At 38.1% G+C, this 14,606-nt stretch overlaps 3 protein-coding genes and 1 pseudogene across 3 annotated transcripts in view; all 4 read right to left on the bottom strand.

Annotated features, from left to right (window-relative positions):
* Window positions 1-9,784, bottom strand: part of LOC120200162 (14 kDa proline-rich protein DC2.15-like) — a 32,605-nt gene extending 22,821 nt beyond the window's left edge. Inside the window, exon 1 of the mRNA XM_039201068.1 lies at window positions 9,756-9,784. The gene's annotated coding sequence lies outside the window, so the exon portion shown is untranslated. The remainder of the gene's footprint in view (window positions 1-9,755) is intronic.
* Window positions 502-2,772, bottom strand: LOC120200061 (annotated as a pseudogene).
* LOC120200060 (14 kDa proline-rich protein DC2.15-like) lies at window positions 9,214-10,392 on the bottom strand. Its single transcript, XM_039200995.1, has 2 exons — window positions 10,365-10,392; window positions 9,214-9,747 (listed from the first exon to the last, which is right to left on the bottom strand). The coding sequence occupies exons 1-2, from the start codon at window positions 10,390-10,392 to the stop codon at window positions 9,332-9,334; spliced, it is 444 nt and encodes a 147-aa protein (XP_039056926.1). The 3' UTR covers window positions 9,214-9,331.
* A 1,282-nt stretch (window positions 10,393-11,674) lies between these two features.
* Window positions 11,675-14,578, bottom strand: LOC120200059 (oxysterol-binding protein-related protein 2A-like). The gene is made up of 7 exons (XM_039200994.1): window positions 14,437-14,578; window positions 13,520-13,632; window positions 13,189-13,479; window positions 12,639-12,794; window positions 12,357-12,524; window positions 12,125-12,265; window positions 11,675-11,941 (listed from the first exon to the last, which is right to left on the bottom strand). Exons 1-7 carry the CDS (start codon window positions 14,576-14,578, stop codon window positions 11,675-11,677), a joined length of 1,278 nt encoding a protein of 425 aa, XP_039056925.1.
* Window positions 14,579-14,606: the final 28 nt, after the last annotated feature.

The raw sequence follows: 14,606 nt of genomic DNA, 5'->3' as shown, positions 1-14,606 counted from the left end.
ATGTCTTGGTTTGAATCAGGGAAGCATTTTGTATTTTGTTGTGTATTGTTGAAACATTAGTTGGGGGTATAATCTGAATGTTTTGGTTGTCTTGATTCGGTCCGGGTCAATTGCACTCTTTCTTCCGATTAGGTTTAGGGAGAATTTTAATGAAGCATTCTTTTTTTTTGTTCTTTAATAAAATTATTTTGCCAAGAAAAAAACCCTAAGCATTAGATTCATTTAGCTACACTGAATTGAGGTGAAGTGATGAAGAATTCTTGATTCGTTCATCGCTAAAATATAAAATCCATGGACATATATAACTAGCTTTAGAGATCTTATGATAAACGGATAAAGAACAACAGGAACATATTAATACGAAGTATTTTCATGTCCCTTATAGATACAGAAATCTCTAAGAAAACACTTGAAGAAAAGTATTAGACTTATTCATCAATTCCCACTAGGAAATACTGAAACCATGATCAAGATGATCAAGATACTGTGAAAACTGAGAATTTAGCATTGGAAGCCAGTACTCCTTCCGCAAACGTTGAGAAGCAAGTAAGGGAAACTGGGATATTGAGGTTGATCCCCAACACGTTGGCTCTGAGGGCGGTGCATAGGCAAACCGCAGCTTCGAGATTGGCGAGGCCTTGGAGAAGGAACAGCATGGCTGCACGGCGGTGAACCGACGACGACATTGACCAAGTTAAGCACATTAGCACAGACACCTAACTTAAGTGCATCCCTGGGGCTCTGCCTCTTGCTGATGGAGTGTGGGGTTCGGCCTCGGCCTGGGTTAGGGGTAGGGTAGGGTTGGTGGGAGGGCAGGGGTATAAGCACTGCCAAGGGAAAGAAGAGAATGTTGAGAGCCAGAAAGAGGGCCATGGAAGCTGATCTTTTGAGGCCATTTGATCTTCTCAAAACCCTAGTTGCTTAGAGCTTAAAGTACAAGTGTTTGGGATGGGGAATATGGGAAGGGAGAAGGGGTTTTATAGTGTTTTCAAGGCCTAGTGGGTTGTTTTTATAATGATAGATTAATTAATCAAATGGAAGGATAATCAAATTGAGCTGGCTTTTGAAGTTTGGACCTTTGTGATTATGAGGTGGAACTATATTATAGCACAATGCCATGTCCTATTGCACCTACAGGATCATGCAGATCTACCTTAGCATAAACTATATGATTTGCAGAATTGTTTCATCTTCGTAATAATTCAAACCAGTAAACCATATTAAGTCCGACAACTGATTATCTCGTTTAACGGTGCTAAGTTTTGAGTTCTATGGCATGTTGTTCATGGAAGTAATCCAGCTGGACTGGACGTAGTATCACGGGCAAGCTACGAAACTGGTATGTCATCCACGTACTTACCTCATTTACGTAATAAAAAATGAGTTTGATGTTCATTTGATTATTACGTACAAGTTAGAGGCAGGATCGTTTTTGTTTAGTCTAATCTTTTAATATAAAATAATTAGTTTCTTCAAATGTTTGATTTTGATTCGTCTCTATTTATATATTAAATTTCGATCATTATTTATTTCTGTTCGCTTTGGAACACCGGAAATGTTTACTCCGCCACCAACTTGCACCTTCATAATCACAAAGATTAGCAAGCATTAACCCCTCTTTTCACATTAAAATCCGGTGATATTGTTGTTATGGCCGGAAATGACAAAATAGGTTGAGTTATTTGAATTTGATTCGGTTAAATCTCGGTCAACATCGAATTGAATGACTCGACTCGAGCTCGAATTCGATTCGAATTCTTAACGAAACCAAAATAAACTACTTGGTACTCGATTCAAAAAGCTCACGTGCAACTTGAAAAGAATAATAATCATGCAACTTTAAATTTCCCACTTGGAAATCCAAACAACCATAAGAGCCAAACTACTCAATGCAGACCAATGCTATCAAGGAACAGGGATGAGCATTAGGGTAGCCAGCAGCAACGGCAAGATATTAGAGAACTATTATGGAACAACAGAAAATTTCACAAGATCAAAACAACGAAGATGTTAAAGACCTTCTGCCTGATTAAAGCTGTAAGAGGATTTTGTTTTAATTAAGTGATGAATAGTTCTTGATTAATTAATTGCTAAAATATAAAATCCATGACCATATATAATTAGCTTTTGTGATCTTATTAATAATGGATAGAGAAACAACAAGAAATACAATTAATACAGGTCTTTCCATGTCCATTAGAGACACCAAAGTCTCCATGAAAGACACTTGAAGAAATGTATTACACTTATTCGGCATCAATTCCCGCTAGGAATTATGGCAACAAACTTACAAATCAAAACATTGATTTACTACAAATACTGGAAACCATAAAGATGACGATAGTGAAAACGGAGAATTACATTGGAAGCCAGTATCCTTCCACAAACGTTGAGAAGCAAGCTAAGGGAAATTGGGATATTAAGGTTGAGCCCCAACACGTTAGCTCTGAGTGCGGTGCATAGGCAAACCGCAGCTTCGAGGTCGGCGAGGCCTTGGAGAAGGGAGCAGCATGGTTGCACCGGGGGTGACCAACTACGACATTGACCAAGTTAAGCACATTGGCACAGACACCTAATTTAAGGGCATCCCTGGGGCATCTTCCTCTTGCAGATGGAGTGGGGGTTGGGTTAGGGCTAGGGTTGGTGGAAGGGCAAGAGTTGCAAGCACTTCCTAGGGAGAAGAAGAGAATGTTGAGTGCCAAAAAGAGGGCCATGGAAGCTGATCTTGAGGCCATTTTGATATTCTCAAAACCCTAATTGGCTTAGAGCTGAATGTACAAGTGTTTGACGATGGGGAATATGGAGGGAAGGGAGAAGGGATTTTATAGTGTTTTCAAGAGGACTAGTGGGTTGTTTTTATAATGATATTAATTAATCAAATGGAAGGACCATCAAACTGAGCTGGCTGGTGAAGTTTTGACCTTTGTGGTTGTGAGGTGGAAATTGTATCATAGCACATTTCCATGTTCACATTGCTCCTATAGGATCAATCTGCAGATCTTGCTTAGCATAAAATATATGATTTGCAGATTTGTTTCTTCCCAGTAATAATTCAAACCAGTAAACAATATAAAATTTAGCTTTGAATCCATTTTCTCATGTGGGAACTGGATTAATGATTAATGAACTTAACTAGTATGCCTGAGTATGAAAGAAAATTAACTTACCGAACGCTGCTGTTTATATGCTGTCAGAACTCGAAGCCAATAGTTCATATGCTGAAGTTCCATGTTCTTCCAAAATAGGATGATAATTCCAACTTTCAGAGAGCTGAGGTGACGAAGACAGAATGGATTTTTTTTATTTTTTGGTTAAGTCAAAGACAAAATGGATTACAGATGCAAAATGGAATAATCAATCTGTACTTTGTGGAACCATCGTGTTCTTCCATGATCTTCTAAACGTTTCATTGACATTCATTCACATTAAGCTTTAAATTTATTCATGTTCCTGGCATGTTGTTGATGAAACTATAGTGTCACGGGACTATTTGTTGGATCATAAACTTGATCCATTATGGGAGCCTAAACCCAAACCCAAACTAAATTGATGTCATTACTTACATCATTTAATTAAAGATGTCATTGCTTACATCATTTAATTAATGATGTCATTGCTTACATCAATTTAGTTAGGTGAGAGTTATATATTTGTTGAATTTGTAATGGTTTAAATTAGTTTATTTGTGTGGTGTAGGATTGTTCTTGAGTAGTATAAATACCCCTTCCCATTTTAGTTTTAAGCATCAAGAAAAATTAAGAGATTCTAAGTGAGTGAAGAAGCAAAGTCTTATAAGAGTGAGTTGTAGTTCTTGTTTTTGAGTGAGAGTACTCTTGTAATATTTGTTTGAGTTTCAATAAAAGTTGTTTGTGTGAGCGTTTTATTTCCAACAAAGTGGCATCAGAGAGAGTTGGAAAGATCGAAGGTCTCGACGAGAGGAATACGCCGCCGCCAGAATTTTCTCAATCTGAGTTCTGACGCACCGCCACGCACCGCCGGAAGACTGCTGCCAGAAAATCGAGTTGACTCACCGAGTTGAGCCGATTCAGCCGAGTTGGAGCCCTTGACCGAGGTGTCCAAGTCCCTCCAAAGTTTTTTTTTCATCGTTCCGGATTCATCCGTGCAATCGGATTTTACAAAATCTCATTATATTGAGAGATATGGCAAATGGTATGGCACCATTCCAAGTTCCGACACTCAACAACAACAACTACGACATTGGAGTATCAAAATGAAGGCACTTCTTGGATCACAAGATGTGTGGGATATCATAGAGAAAGGCTATAATGAGCCTGCGGATGATGATTTTTGCTACTCTTACACCAGATCAAAAGACAACTTTGAAGGATTCAAGAAAGAGAGATAAGAAGGCTCTCTACTCATCTATCAAGCATTAGATGATGATGGTTTTGAAAAGATTTCAAGTGCAAGCTCTAGCAAGGAAGCGTGGGAGAAGCTGCAAACCTCTTACAAAGGATCCGAGCAAGTGAAGAAGGTTCGTCTCCAAACATTAAGAGGTGAATTCGAATCCTTAAACATGAAAGCATCTGAGTCTATTTCAGATTATTTCTCAAGAGTAGTAGTTGTTTCTAATCAATTAAAAAGAAATGGTGAAAAGTTAGACGATGTGAGGATAATAGAGAAGATACTCCGTTCGTTGGATCCCAAATTGAGCACATCGTCGTGACGATTGAAGAAACTAAAGACTTGGAAGAAATGAAGATCGAACAGCTCCAAGGATCATTGCAAGCATACGAAGAGAAGCATAAAAAGAAGCATGAGTTTACTGAGCAACTCCTCAAGCTGCAACTCAAGGATATGCATGAGAGCCAACGCAATGATAGAAACCAACGTGGCCAGGCAGAGGTAGAGGCCATGGACGAGGTGGAAGTCGAGGTCGTGGACGAGGCTGGAATTACAACAATAACAATTCCAACAACAACTATGAGAAAGGAGAAAGCTCAACACGAGGCCGTGGAAGAATTAATCCAAACTCAAAGTATGACAAATCTCAAATTCGATGTTATAATTGTCAAAAATTTGGGCATTATGCTTCAGAATGTAGAGCTCCCAACAACAAAATTGAGGAGAAGGCCAATTACGTGGAGGAAAAGACAGATGGCAAAGAAACTCTTCTTCTAGCACGAAAGGAAACTGATGGTGGCCAAGCAAATTCCTGGTATCTTGACAGTGGTGCAAGCAATCACATGTGTGGAAGGAAAGACATGTTTGTGGAGCTAGACGAGTCAGTAAGTGGAAATGTTTCGTTTGGAGATGATTCCACAATAGCAGTGAAAGGGAGAGGTAACATTCTTATCCGTTTGAAAGATGGGAGACATCAATTTATTTCAAATGTCTACTATGTGCCCAATATGAAAAGTAACATTTTAAGTTTAGGGCAACTGGTAGAGAAAGGTTATGATATTCATATGAATAATTATAACCTTTCTATAAAAGATGATAAGAATAACTTCATTGCTAAAGTGCCGATGTCAAAGAATAGAATGTTCTTGATCAACATACAAAATGATGTTGCAAAGTGCCTGAAAGCTTGCTACAAAGATGCATCATGGCTTTGGCATCTTCGATTTGGGCATCTCAATTTTGGAGGTCTAGAGCTATTATCTAAGAAGGAGATGGTGAAAGGACTACCTCACATCAACCATCCTGACCAACTCTGTGAAGGGTGTCTAGTCGGGAAACAATTCAGGAAAAGCTTTCCAAAGGAGTCAGAGACAAGAGCTAAGAAGCCACTTGAGCTCATCCATACCGATGTGTGTGGACCGATCAAGCCAAGTTCTCTCGGTAACAATAACTATTTTCTTCTCTTCATTGATGATTTTTCAAGAAAAACTGGGTATATTTCTTGAAACAGAAGTCAGAAGTTTTTGAAGTATTCAAGAAGTTCAAAGCAGCAGTGGAGAGAGAAAGCGGTAGAAAGATCAAAGCCATGAGATCCGATCGAGGTGGAGAATTTACTTCCAGGGAGTTTCAAGAGTTCTGTGAAGCAAATGGAATTCGTCGACCAATGACAGTTCCTAGATCCCCCAGCAAAATGGTGTGGCAGAAAGAAAGAATAGAACAATCCTCGACATGGCACGAAGCATGCTCAAAAGCAAGAAACTACCCAAAGAATTTTGGGCGGAAGCAGTATCGTGTGCAGTCTACTTGTCAAATCGATCTCCAACAAGAAGTGTATGGGGAAAGACACCGCAAGAGGCATGGAGTGGAAGAAAGCCTGGCATTTCCCACTTGAGAACCTTTGGAAGTATAGCCCATGTTCACGTACCAGACGAGAGAAGAACGAAGCTTGATGATAAAAGCGAGAGTTTTATCTTCATCGGCTATGATGCTAATTCGAAGGGCTACAAGTTGTACAATCCAGACAATAAGAAGTTTGTGATTAGTCGAGATGTGGTCTTCAATGAAGAAGGAGAATGGGTTTTTAACTCCCATACAGATGACTTCAATTTCTTTCCTCAGTTTGAAGAAGATGAGCAGACAATGAGGGAGCAACTAGATGAATCTCAACAAGAGCTTGCAACTCCACCCACTTCACCAACATCAACCACTCAAGGAGACTCATCACCTTCATCATCGTCAAGTGGGAGTCAAAGTGAAAGAGTTGTGCAACGCACAAGAAGCCTTAGAGATCTCTATGAGGTAACTGAACGACAAGATAATCTTACATTATTTTGTCTGTTTGCCGATTGTGAACCAGTGAGCTTTCAAGAAGCGGTACAAGAAAAGAAATGGAGAGATGCGATGGACGAAGAAATCAAGGCCATCGAGAAGAATGACACATGGGAACTTACCTCACTTCCCAAGGGACATAAGGCGATAGGTGTCAAATGGGTGTACAAAACAAAGCAAAACGCCAAAGGAGAGATTGAAAGGCACAAGGCGAGGCTAGTTGCTAAAGGCTATAGTCAAAGGCTGGAATTGACTATGATGAGGTATTTGCTCCTGTTGCTCGATTGGAGACTATCAGACTAATCATTTCTTTGGCAGCTCAAAACAAGTGGAAGATACAACAGATGGATGTAAAGTCCGCCTTCCTAAATGGAGTTCTTGAAGAGGAACTTTACATTCAGCAACCATCAGGCTATGAAGTCAAAGGGCATGAAGACAAGGTGTTGAAGTTGAAGAAGGCTCTTTACGGGCTAAAACAAGCACCAAGGGCATGGAATAGCCGAATCGACAAGTACTTCCAAGAGAATGGCTTCAACAAATGTCCCTACGAGCATGCTCTATATATCAAGATCAAAGATGAAGATATTTTGATCGTGTGCCTCTACGTGGATGATTTGATCTTCACTGGAAGCAACCCAAGCATGTTTAATGAATTCAAGGATGTGATGATGAAAGAATTCGAGATGACAGACATGGGGCTCATGGCGTACTACCTTGGCATTGAAGTTAAGCAACAAATGATGGAATTTTCATTTCACAGGAAAGCTATGCAAAGGAGATACTGAAGAAGTTCAAGATGGAGAACTGTAAGCCAATAAGCACACCGGCAGAATACGGGATCAAGATGACCAAACATGAAGAAGGCGAAAGTGTAGATCCAACATTCTTCAAAAGTTTGGTAGGAAGTCTACGCTATCTAACTTGCACGAGACCCGATATTCTTCACGCAGTTGGATTGGTTAGTCGCTACATGGAATCCCCAACAACCACCCATTTTAAAGCCGCAAAGAGAATTCTTCGCTATCTGAAAGGTACAATTGACTTTGGCTTGTTCTATTCAGTTTCTAATGATTACAAGCTTGTTGGATATAGCGACAGTGATTGGGGTGGAGACATAGATAATCGAAGGAGCACTACTGGATTCGTATTTTTCATGGGAGATATTGCATTCACATGGATGTCAAAGAAACAACCGATTGTCACATTATCCACTTGTGAAGCGGAATATGTTGCTGCTACTTCATGTGTTTGTCATGCAATTTGGCTTAGAAATCTATTGAAGGAGATTGGTTTGATACAAGAAGAGCCTACCAAGGTTTGTGTCGACAACAAGTCAGCCATTGCCTTAGCGAAGAATCCAGTATTCCATGATCGAAGCAAGCACATTGATATTCGCTACCACTATATAAGGGAGTGTGTTGCAAGAAAAGATGTGGAAGTTGAATATGTGAAGTCACAAGATCAAGTTGCTGATATTTTTACCAAGCCACTGACCAGCGAAGACTTCTTAAGATTAAGGAACCTACTAGGGGTCACGAGATCAAGTTTAAGGGAGGGTGTTGGATCATAAACTTGATCCATTATGGGAGCCTAAACCCAAACCCAAAAATTGATGTCATTACTTACATCATTTAATTAAGATGTCATTGCTTACATCATTTAATTAATGATGTCATTGCTTACATCAATTTAGTTAGGTGAGAGTTAGATATTTGTTGAATTTGTAATGGTTTAAATTAGTTTATTTGTGTGGTGTAGGATTGTTCTTGAGTAGTATAAATACCCCTTCCATTTTAGTTTTAAGCATCAAGAAAAATTAAGATTCTAAGTGAGTGAAGAAGCAAAGTCTTATAAGAGTGAGTTGTAGTTCTTGTTTTTGAGTGAGAGTACTCTTGTAATATTTGTTTGAGTTTCAATAAAAGTTGTTTGTGTGAGCGTTTTATTTCCAACACTATTCCACCCACGCACTTAAACCTAATTTACGTAATAAAAATTTGCGGCTAGTTACACGTGAAGTTTACTGCCATGCATGTTTTACCCCTTCTTCATTTTCATGCTGTTATTGCTGCAACCAATTTATTTGTGTTACTCGATTGTCCTCCACCGTAATACCGCCGCCCAAACCCACCACGCTACGGAAGCGTTCCTAAGGTTGAGCCATTGTCATTGAACGATGATACCCCCAACATTAATGGTGCTCGAACTCAGAATCTTAAAGAATAACAATTCTTTTACTATCAAAGTCGATCGGAATATTAAATAATAACAATTCTTTTACTACCAAAGTCGTTTGATTCGTAAACATGAGTAAATTTAAAGCAAGTCCAAGGAATCTTTGCCTCTTTCTCAGTCACACGCATCCAAGTCTATGCTCAAATGTGTTTTAAATACAAATTTCATAAACATGGCTAGGTTTAGATATCATATTAATAAACTGATACAAGAAACAAGAAGGAAAATAATGCATGTCTTCTCATGTCTCTTATTCGACATTTGAATACAAAAATCTAAAATTTGAAGAAAAGTATTAGGCTTATTCGACATCAATTCCCTGTAAGAAATTATAACAACAAACGAAAACACTGATTTACTAGTGGAAACCATGATAAAGATGATGAAGATACTGAAAATAGAGAATTTAGCATTGGAAGCCAGTACTCCTTCCGCATACGTTGAGAAGCAAGCTAAGGGAAATTGGGATATTAAGGTTGAGTCCCAACACGTTAGCTCTGAGTGCGGTGCATAGGCAAACGGCAGCTTCGAGGTCGGCGAGGCCTTGGAGAAGGGAGCAGCATGGTTGCACCGGGGGTGAACCTACGACGACATTGACCAAGTTAAGCACATTGGCACACACACCTAATTTAAGGGCATCCCTGGGACATCTGCCTCTTGCAGATGGAGTGGGGGTGGGGATAGGGTTCGGCCTCGGCCTTGGGTTAGGGTTAGGGGTTGTGGAAGGGCAGGAGTTGCAAGCACTTCCAAGGGAAAAGAAGAGAATGTTGAGTGCCAAAAAGAGGGCCATGGAAGTGATCTTTTTGAGGCCATTTCGATATTCTCAAAACCCTAGTTGGCTTAGAGCTAAAAGAACAAGAGTTTGAGGATGGGGAATATAGAGGGAAGGGAGAAGGGGTTTTATAGTGTTTTCAAGAGGCCTAGTGGGTTGTTTGTATAATGCTAGGTTCATTAATCAAATTGAGCTGGCTGGTTTAAGATTGGACCTTTGTGATTGTGAGGTGGAAATTATTATAGAACATTTCCATGTTCACATTGCTCCTATAGGATCAACCTGCAGATCTGCCTTAGCTAAGTTTGTGAAACTTCATGTTCTTCCATTATCTTGTAAAGATTCATTCACATTAGTATATTCAGGTTCCCAATAGAACTCAATTGCAGTAATAAACTAAGTGTAATGAGTTTCATTAATGACCCAAATACAAAATCTGCAAATCTATCGGTTATGTTAGTCAAAATAAACTTCGAGAGCTGAGATGATACCTCAAAACAACTTCTAAGTTAAATTGATGCAAAACAATTATAAAAACGAAAATGATAAATTGGATCTAAAGTTAAGGACGCTAAAACTATAGACGCAAAAGTACCTTTAAAATTATATATGAAAAAACATTAAAGGGCTTATTGACAAATTTTAAAAATAATGGAGGGACCGAGACCTCCACTGGCTCTGTTTAGTTCCGTCATTGTGAGAAAACAACAGTTAAGTGGTTTAGAAGGTTGTATTAATATTCTATAATTACTGCTAACAAACCACTTTCTTGTTGGTATACGGCATTTGTAGGTTTAAAGTCTTGCGGTCTTGGCATGTTGCGCATCAGAAGTTGGGGGATTTAATCTCGTAATTCTAAAAATTTAGTATTTGATCTTTAAATATTTTAGAAAAATTTATTTAATCTTTCTAAATTTTATTTTTAAATATTTTTAAAAAATTATAATATTATTAATAAATCTTAAAATTTTTAAGTAAACTTCACAAATATTTTGCATCCATAATGCCAATAAAAGTTTTTTAGGTGGAGTCGACTGTTGTGTCACGGGCAAATTAGAACCTGCCTTTTCATTCACGCTATTAACAATATTTATATAATAAAAAATTAAGTTTCAACTATTAAGATTAAAAATTAAGTTTAAGAATTGTCTGTCCAGCTCAGTTGGTAGAGCGCAAGTCTCTTAACCTTGTGGTCGTGGGATCGAGTCTTATGGTGGGCAATTCGTCTCCCACGGAAGCTGTTCTCAACCTAGCGTTGGGAGCAGCCTACTATCATACCTCCCCCTTACCCCATTACATATGAGAATAAGGGTCAGCTAATTTTAGGAATTATTCAAATCAAAGGGCAAACAAATATTTTTTTTTTTTTGAGATATCGGATTCAAGTATTTGACTTATTGAGTTTTATGTAGAGTTGCTTTTGCTATATAGAGTTGTTTTGTAGATATAAAAAACTGAATTTTTGAAACTGAAATTATTAATAGTTAAATTAATAAATAAAATATAGGCATTTATTCTGGCCCAAATGTAGAGAAGAAGAAGAAGAAGAAGTTGATTGTATAATAATATATTCAATTTTTTTCTTAAAGTTTGACAAAATTCCATAATACAAACAAATGCTGTGATGTATTTTCCATTTTCAAACTTTTGAAAAAAAGGCAATGTTGGCCAGAAAATACAGAGCAAATATAACACCTAAGCCTAAGCTAATACAATAGGTCAGTTTATATTTACACAAATCATTATCAAACCAAATGTTCAACCCATTGGCTTACTCAATTGAAGGAGCTTCGAATAAATGAAGTATGAAGATATTAAATTACACGAAAAAATTGAACACAAGAGAGTGTTACAGAAGGCAACCAGCAACTGAATATGAATATAGCTTTGCGGTCTTTGCAAACAGATAGAGTGGATTTGCTACATGATCATCCCTCTTAGTGTCTGGATTTGCTCCATGATTATCCCTCTTAGTGTCTAAATGAAAAACAGATAGAGTGGATTTGCTACATGATCAGCAAATGTATGCATAGTCAGGTCTAAATGAAAAACCAAAGATGTTAAGTTGTAGCGAGTCGGACTAGGAGGTGGCTCATTCTTTTTCCAAAGCAAGGAGGCATTTGAAGGACTGAAGTCCTTTGTCTTGCCACTCTCGTAACCATTGATAAAATACATGCTGTCATCCCATTTGCCAAATAATGTAGCAACCCTATTACCCGAAAGGTCTTCAACAAAACCGTGGACCTAAGTAAATGTACGGCGTGATAAACAAATATTAGAGAGAATGACTATTTAAAGACACAAAGTAGATTAATAAAGTCGGGACAAAGCACTAGCATAGGAGAGTATCCTTTTCCATATTGGTAGAAGGGAATTAAATCGAGCTACTAAAAAGAAACTAACTAAAGATTCAGATCGACAATTAACTTGGCGACGGTTCCGCTCAAGAATAGATTGCTCTTTGAATATAAGTTTGCATGAATATTGGCGATTCCCGCGAATGTGCATCAATCCATGGTGATTGCAATACACTTTATCAAGGATAAGATTATAAATATTAGTAGTTACCTGCAAAGAATGAAGTTCAAATAACTCATAGCACATATATAGAAATTGAAGCACGACACATCCAGTAAATATTCAGTTCAGTGGTGCACACCTTGCTCCACTGAAATATTTCACCATCAACAAACTCCAGGGTTATAACTCCAACAGGGTTGAGCTGGATTGACTGCCCGGAAAACTTTGCACGGAGGTCACTCTCACCCCAGGTTTTCCACCCTTTGCCTTCACAATGAAAGGCAATGAGGGTTGGATGGTGACTAACCTGTTTCAACTTGAAAGGTAAGATATGTTTCTTAATTTGTCAATTTAAGTTCAGCATAAGGCCGCATATTTCTTAGCATGAAGCAAACTCTACTTATAGATCTGGAAGACTGACCTTCTCGGAGAAAAAACGAACACCTCTTTCGGGATAGTCTGCTTCATAAGTTTCACCTAGTAAAGGATTGAAAGGCTTACAATCCCGGCCTTCAGTTGAAGAATAGCCAGAAACAGCAAATGCAGCTACATTAACAATTCGCTGGAGACTTTTCCCCTGAGAATATAACAGAAAACCTAAACGGTCCATACAATCAGATTGCACGGATATAAACCAAGAACACCTGCTGATGTTCATCAAACCTTAATAACCATTTCAACAAGCCCAAAAGTCTAAAGTGGTACATGTAACATCACCTTCAGAAAGCTAGTAAGGAAAACTTGTTACAAAGGCTAATACAGATTTTCATTATATTGTTTGTAGGTGACAATGTGTTTTCAAACTCACAACAGGTAAGAGCGAACAACAATTTGTAAAATCCTAAAATTCCTTATGTTGCAAGTTGTTTGAAAACTTAATAAATTTTTTTAATATAACCTGAAGAGCAAAATTATTGTGCGTATACCAAGAGAAACATGGAATATAAGAATAAAATGCATGAATAGCTTACTTCTTTTCCATACTTGTATGCTTGGTCCAAAAGTTTCGAATATTCTAGGTCCTCAAAATATTTCTGAAGGGATGATATTGGTTCATTAAAATAAACAGGAAGAAAAACTCGTGTGAGGTCCTTTCCCACACTGTCTTTGATCACAGACCAAAGGCTAACCCTTTTCTCTTTTAGAACTGGATCAGGGAGCTTTTTTCGCCTTTCGATCTGGGGATATCCAGAATCAGAATAGCACACATCTTTTCCACAGTATCGATCAGTTTCTTTTTGATTGTCTGCTTGATCAGCCGCCTTTCTTAAAGATCTAAAGCTAACATGAGTTCAGGATAACATGTTTTTTGTCATAGAGGAAGGTTTCATCGTCACAAGACAATTCCTCAAGCTCTTGTTTCTCAATATCATCAGAACTTGAAGATGTATCTCCGAAAACAATGAGAGCAAAGCCTGTATCCAGGCAACCCGTTCTCTCTTCGAAACGCTACTCAAATGAAGAGACTTTTGTATCAGTGAAAATGTACAACCGTTAGATTTGCTCTCCTACAACTACAAGAGTAAAATTATGTTATGCAAGACTTCCGTTACAGGTGTATGATCGCAGAAGAAATAAATGAATGGGACATATAAAATCCAGTTCAAAAATGAAAAGAAATGCTATCAATTCAAGATAATGCAAACAAGGCTCAAAATTAAAGCCTTGAGTGATGAGTCCCTGGGCAAGATAGGAGCATTTTGCTCAAAATTCTATTATCATTGGAAGAACAAAGATACACGCAAAAATGGACGGCAACAAACAATAAGAACCCCATTCGACATTTCAGAGGCATACTCCATCCTCGTCAACATACAACATTCATTCACCGTAAACATGAGTATTGAAATCACGAAAACAAAATAGCAAGAAATTAAAGAGAAATAGAAAGTTTAGAGAAGAAACATACGATAAAAAAAACTACATGAAAAATGCAAGAAACCTACGGTGGTTCTTGCTCTTCAATTTCCCAATTACCACCCCCTGTTTTCTTTTCTAATAGCTCAGATATCAATGCCTAACAATTTATATATTTTAAGGGCACTAAAATTAGTATAAAATGGCATAATTGGTAACATCAGCTGGTTTTTTCGAATCAAAATATTAGCTATATTACACCAAAAAAAATATTAGCTATATTAGGATCTCGCTAAAATAACATTAGAATCATGGTAAATGAAAATTTCAGCCGTTCGAAAGCCGATCGGTTAATTTATCACCTGTCAATATGACGTCACCAGTCGGAGAGAGGAGGTTTAAAGCCTCCGGCGAGTGAATCTTCTCGTAATTAGAGAACTCCGGCGGTGGTGCCGTCAACCTTGCCGTATTCCCTGTTTCAGATCTCGATATGAACATACGCATGCATGACCAATTATAACTATCGCTGCAA

This window comes from Hibiscus syriacus, unplaced genomic scaffold (genome assembly GCF_006381635.1).
Source record: "Hibiscus syriacus cultivar Baekdansim isolate YM2019G1 unplaced genomic scaffold, ASM638163v2 tig00005929_pilon, whole genome shotgun sequence".
Taxonomy (NCBI): Eukaryota; Viridiplantae; Streptophyta; class Magnoliopsida; order Malvales; family Malvaceae; genus Hibiscus; species Hibiscus syriacus.
This window is presented reverse-complemented; position numbering and strand designations above follow the sequence as displayed.

Excerpts from the sequence above, each read along its gene's own strand:
- LOC120200060 (XM_039200995.1), bottom strand. The coding sequence starts at position 10,392 with ATGACGGAACTAAACAGAGCCAGTGGAG. Across the intron at positions 9,748-10,364 it reads ACTAAACAGAGCCAGTGGAG|AATATCGAAATGGCCTCAAA; the intron begins GTCTCGGTCCCT and ends TAGGGTTTTGAG.
- LOC120200059 (XM_039200994.1), bottom strand. The coding sequence starts at position 14,578 with ATGCGTATGTTCATATCGAGATCTGAAACAGGGAATACGGCAAGGTTG. Across the intron at positions 12,795-13,188 it reads CATACAAGTATGGAAAAGAA|GGGAAAAGTCTCCAGCGAAT; the intron begins GTAAGCTATTCA and ends TTATATTCTCAG. Across the intron at positions 12,525-12,638 it reads TTCGTTTTTTCTCCGAGAAG|GTTAGTCACCATCCAACCCT; the intron begins GTCAGTCTTCCA and ends AAGTTGAAACAG.